This window comes from Anneissia japonica, unplaced genomic scaffold (assembly GCF_011630105.1).
Source record: "Anneissia japonica isolate Jap-2015-1 unplaced genomic scaffold, ASM1163010v1 scaffold287835_len3118868_cov185, whole genome shotgun sequence".
NCBI classification, from domain to species: Eukaryota; Metazoa; Echinodermata; class Crinoidea; order Comatulida; family Comatulidae; genus Anneissia; species Anneissia japonica.
Genome location: NW_022737223.1, coordinates 1,731,319 through 1,737,326, shown reverse-complemented (window position 1 = coordinate 1,737,326; position 6,008 = coordinate 1,731,319). Strand labels below are relative to the sequence as shown.

At 37.0% G+C, this 6,008-nt stretch overlaps 2 protein-coding genes across 2 annotated transcripts in view; one reads left to right on the top strand and one right to left on the bottom strand.

Moving 5' to 3' along the window:
• Positions 1-3,664, bottom strand: part of LOC117117144 — a gene marked incomplete at its 3' end in the record, with an annotated part of 46,194 nt that extends 42,530 nt beyond the window's left edge. The window contains exon 1 of the mRNA XM_033261354.1: positions 3,627-3,664. The remainder of the gene's footprint in view (positions 1-3,626) is intronic.
• Positions 282-6,008, top strand: part of LOC117117143 (N-acetylglucosamine-1-phosphodiester alpha-N-acetylglucosaminidase-like) — a 12,128-nt gene continuing 6,401 nt past the window's right edge. Inside the window, exons 1-5 of the mRNA XM_033261353.1 lie at positions 282-438; positions 2,222-2,632; positions 2,980-3,125; positions 3,420-3,528; positions 4,292-4,420. Coding sequence (XP_033117244.1) covers positions 365-438; positions 2,222-2,632; positions 2,980-3,125; positions 3,420-3,528; positions 4,292-4,420 — 869 coding nt within the window. The 5' untranslated portion in view covers positions 282-364. The remainder of the gene's footprint in view (positions 439-2,221; positions 2,633-2,979; positions 3,126-3,419; positions 3,529-4,291; positions 4,421-6,008) is intronic.

Here is a 6,008-nt window from a genome sequence, read left to right as displayed (position 1 = left end):
AGATGTGTATAAGAGACGTGTAGTAGACAGCATATTGTACGGGAATGTGTTCCCAGCCTTCGCTGTCCTGCCACTGGAGGAAAATAAAATTATGAATATGAATTTTCTGTGGTGGCTCTGGGGGTTTTCCCCTGCGTTTGTAGTAAGACCAGAGTCCCTTTTGCGCTTCATAGAAAGGGGTTTGTGGGTTCAAAGAGTATATACTCTTTGGTGGGTTTCAGGATACAACTGCAACTGCTGTAGGGCAACTGTTACAGTTAGTTATTGGGGCTCCCGCATTTTGGCGTTCCATACGCAAAGAGAACGTATCATCATGTGAAAAATGACGTCCAGCTAGCTAGGCCTTGGTGAAGAAGGTTTCCAGATGGACGTGCAATGGCTTTCATACGCATTTACAACATTCTTCTGTTTGCACATTTGCAGTACAGAAGATCAGAGGTACAGTATAACTTTACAATATATTGTAGAACGCGTTATTTAAAAATGTGCTTATTGCCATTATTCTATGCTTCCTACCTAGGCTAGGTCCCAGCCCACTGGTGGTGGGAGCGCACAGACGATGGGCGCATGTACGTAAGCGATCACACGAAGGACAATTGGACCCATTTGTAGTAGTAATATTGGACCTCGAGCAGCGGTGGCGCAAGCGGGGGAAGGGGTGCATTTTCTCTCCCGTCTGACAGGCCTGGACTCCCTGTTGTCTGACACCACAACAAAAATAATTTGCTTTAAAAAATTAGGATTTGGCAATCAAAATTATGTTATTTAGATAAGCCCAAGGCCCCTAATAATAATAGAGGCCTAGAGGGCCTGGGTTATCTGAATAACATTATTTTGATTGCCAGTCCATAATTAGTGGTCTAAAAAGCACAATTTGGACCATACAAACCTATACATAAAAACTTTTGGAATCCTACAGGGATTTTTAAATTCGGGACTCTAGCTAGTCAGCCCCTTGTCGGCAAATTTGTGGAGTCGCCGCTGATGACAATTGAGAAACCCAGGTTCAGGCTGATTGACAGAGGGTTGATAAGTCTTAACGTTCATGTGTCCAGTAGGGAGCTTACTGGGCGTACTACTAGGCTAGACCTAGGCCCCTGTAGGCCTACAGAAACAACTAGAATTTACTAGTCAGAGCCTAAGACCAGAGAGAGAGGTGTGGGTGGGGGATAAGTAGCCCTACCTAGCCCTACCAACAAAAAAAAGGCCTCCTCCTAGTCCAGGCCTCGCAGAATTATGAAAGTGGGGATCTCAGATTTGGTTGCCCTCACAATTTTTTACTTTCCCTCTATTTTAAACTGTTTCACCACATTTGTTCACTTACTCAAAGAATTTCAAATAGATTTTTACACCAAAGAAACAGTCTGAACAAATCATGTTAAGTATTAAATATACACAAAAACTTGCTTTATACTTATTGATTTCTTTCTTATATGAACATTTAAACTGATTATTGGTTTTTAAAAGATAAACACAGTGACTATTTACATAAAGCAAATCCACGTGATGTTAAAGAAGCATACGGTATTCTACAAAAGTAGCTGGGAGAAACAACATTGGATTGAGACCCAAGAATGGAGCCAACATGATAAAGGGTTTATATTGAGTCCTAGAGGCTACCATATACTAGGGCTATTGCCTAATCCCTTACTACTAAGGTAGGCTAGGCCTGCCCGAGGTGGCTTCAATTCAAGCCAAATTTCCATTCTCCAACTCGGCCCTTGCCAACAACTAAATTAGCCAATCATAAACGCTCATTAAGAGATCTACTCACCCAGCTCTAACTTTTATGTGACGATAAACAACATCATAGGCTACGTCCAGACTTGGAGATAAGCCAGTCTTGAGTTAAGCCCGGCTTAACTTTGCCCCCCGCAACGATTAAAGCCCGGCTTAGAAAAGTTAAACACGGTGGCGCGCCAGGCCTAGTTACTATAGGAACACAGCCCGACTTGAGATAAGCCACCTAGTTCAGACTGGCAGGTGGATAAACCTGGTGAGTTGAGCCGGGTTTATCCACCTAGTCTGAACTAGGCCATATACTTCTAGGCCTAGGTAGGTATTTTTTTCTTTTCTTATGCAGGCAAGCATCCTGTTAAAAACGACTGTAGTATTGTGCGAAATTTTTGCTGAGCAGACTTCTCTTGTCAGACTAGGCTGTAATTAACATGGTACTTACTCATACTTTAATGACAATATTAAATTTTTTTTTTATAAATAGCACTGTAATGAATGACATTCTTTCACCGTACAAACTTGGTCACCACAACCCGCAGAAATCTCACCGCCAAGTACGCGACTGCCAGCCAGTAAAATATGGAAATGTCACCCACACAGTCACCCCATCACATGGCCAAAATAGCAGTACGATTACGCTTCCGATAACGACGACAAATCGTTTTGTGAGAGACTTCCAGTTTTCTGTGTTTGAGAAGCGTACTTCTATGGGACATATTACATTTGTTAATAATCCGAGTCGAACTATATCAGTGTTAGAGCCATTTGAAAAGGGCGGGTGTAAAGAAAACAGAAGAGCAACTGTGTTGAAGTCTTCCAAGCAGAAAAAATGTCTTGTGGCCATTAATGCCGGTTTCTTCAACACGCACACTGGTGAGTGTCATGGGAATATTGGGCATATATATATATATATATACCATACATATATATATATATATATATATATATATATATATTATTTTTAATTGTTTTTTTTTAATGTGTGATTTTTATTTTAAAAATAATAGTTAAATCTTTTTTATTTTGTATAATAATATTTATATCATTTGAATTCTCAACAGTCTGCAGTTCCCAATTGTTTGAGGTTTCTGCATAGGCAGCAGAAAATTCCAGGTTTGAATCCCAGTTTGGGAAAGGTTTTTTTTTCACACTCGCAGAAGATTTTTCTTCTATAACCTTAAAACATATATATACCTATTAATAATAGTGTGTATATCATGTATAATATAACTGTCTACGTTTGTTCAGATATTTATCAGAGGAGGATGTTGAAGATACAAGCAATCCATTTGTGCAATTAGTCGGAGGAGTCGGGTGGCTTCTCAGGAATGGTGAGGTGTATTTAGACGAGAGCATAAAAGTAGAATGCGATGAGACCGAAGAGACAGGTACAGTAGTTATGCATTATAATAATAGCTGCAGTGTGTATATATATCATTATTAAGTACTGATTAATTTTCATATTGCTGAAAATAAAAGGTAGGACTTGCAGTTTAACTAGGCTGATATGCGCATAGGTATGGACTCATTTAACAAATTTCTTCTTCTGCAAGGGGGTCTTTTGACAGAGGCTGAATGGACCAGTACACCGGGGTAACCCTCTGTTTCTCAAAATATGTACAACTTTTTTCATAGTGATCTTATTGTGTGTCTGACATTGACTTTTTCAAATCCAAATTCAGGAAGAGCAAGGGAGTTTTTTGATGTGATTTCTGCAAGAACAGTCATAGGTAGCGATGCAGATGGTAGAGTTGTACTTGCTCAGATTGATGGACAGACAAACAAATTTGGGTAAGAATTTGACATCAGTAATAACTCTTGTCATTGTGGAAAATTGAAATTGAGTATTTTATTAAATTTGTATATTTTAGTAATTTATTAGTTTTTACCTGAGTGCACTGTTCCTAGCTCTTTATATAGACCACCTGTTGAATTGCCACCTGTTAAGATACAGCCCGTTAATCTACCACTTGTAGATCCACCACATTTTGATCTACCACCAGTAGATCCACCACATGTTGATCTGCCACCTGAAGTACCAACTTTAAATCAAGCACATGTTGATCCACTACCTGTTCATCCAGCACATGTTGATCTACAAATGTAAATGCATTGTTGCCCCACCACCTGCAAATCCAGCATGTGTTGATCTAGCATCTGTTTTTATACCACCTTTTTTCTGTCACTTGTTGATACCATTGTTATTCATCGTCTGTTGATATACTACCTCTATATCTACCACTCGTATTGATATAGAGTGGAGTTGAATAGCTTTGTGGTTAAGATGCTTGCTTTCCAATCCCAGAGGGTCCTGGGTTCAATTCCTGTCTGTGTTGCAGTATTTGTTCTCACAACCAAAAAATTGTCATTTACAAGTCGGACAGTGTTATATTCACTATTGTCAATCCTTGGTGCATGTGCTGTGTGCCTAAATAAATTAAATAAATAAAATAAAATATACCTCCTGTAGATCCACTCCCTGTTGATTATCATATGTTGAGCTACACCTGTGAATCTATGATGTGTAATATCATATTATTCTTCCACTTTTCAGAGTGAACCTAGAGACGATGGCTAATTTCTTGAAGGAGCTTGGAGTGGTTAATGCAATCAACCTAGATGGGGGTGGCTCAGCAACATACGTTGTCAATGGAACAGTTGTAAATTATCCAACAGACACATGGTAAACAACAACAAACATAATAAGCCAGTTCATAGTTCGAACTGGAATGCTGTACCAAGGCCAGTTGACACATACACACAACATACATTTATTTTGATTGACCTTGGAATGGGATATGTGCATGTGCAGTTCAAACCATTGAATTGGCTTATTGCATGTTGCCAAGACAAGCCAAACCAGTCATTCGTCGCAAATCCTGTTTTAGAGAAAATGGCCAAAACATGCTGGAATGTAAACTTTAAAAAAATCTGTTTTATTGCACTAAAACTAACCTTTATATATCTATACATTATGCTATGTTGTTATTTTTCCCATTTTCAATGTTAAAATAACACTTTTAATGATTTGATGATAGTTTCTACATGAGAAACGTCTGAAATCATAAACATTGAAGGCTGATTTCTAATATATTGTTCTTTAAACAGCTGTATGTTTAAACGCTTGTAACTTCATAAGGAATGTTGGATTTCAATGATTTTTTTACCATTTTATAGCTATTATTTTACTCTCTAACACTGTATTAATAACTCAGAATGGATTTTTGCGACAAGTGACTGGTTTGGCTTGTCTTTGCCACATATAATATTCTAATTGAACATGTATGTACATTATATTAAAGCAAGGCTTCGGAGGAAAACAAATTTTTAATGTTGTACAATCTGATTTTTCTTAGACACAAAAAGGGTTTTGATGAAAACTTGGAAACAGTAAATGAGATACAGATTTTTAAATATTTACGAACTGGGGAAAAAGGGGCATGCCTATTGTTTATCAGTACTGAATTGAACAGAAGTAAAAACCATTATTAAAAATGTTTTCAATAATATGTTATTATTAATTACATTATTATTGCTATTATTTATTATATTATGGGCTTTCCCTACGACAGCAGAAAAGCTGTTGTTCCCTCTCTTCTCCCTTCTATACCACTTTCCTATGTATTTGCACATGGTTATCCTACCCTCCACTTTAGCCTTTTTCCATTCTTCGATCACCTTCAGAATTTTCTAAGCAATGGCAATAAAAGTAAGACATGTATACTAATAAATGACATAATCCTTCCTACATATTTTGAATATTGATAAACTGGTAATTCAACTTTTATGATAGTGCAATTTGTATTTTGTGAAGCATTTCAAACAAATTACAGCAAGGCTCAATGGAAACTGACTGTAAAATCCATACAAATTCTTCTCCATCAACCTACAAAATATATGCAAGGTTGATAGACTGAAAAACTGACCTTCATTGGGTCGGGTCTTATGCTGCAATGATTAGAACTCTCCACTTCACTGTCACAGTACCATTGCATCTCGAATTAGAGTCTTGATTATCATTAAATAATTTGTTTTTACTACATAATTTCAACATCACTTCTCATTATGTAAATGATGAAAAGCCATAATTTTATGTTTCACAAACATATTAAAGCCCCATTCCCGGCAAAATTTCACTAAAAATGACTTTTTTTAGAAAATATGCGTTTGCATTACTCCAATTATTATAAATCATGGAAAAATATTGGCATGAATTTTAGTTTTACGCAAAAGAATAAAAAAAAAAGAGAAATACAGACTATTTCTCATAA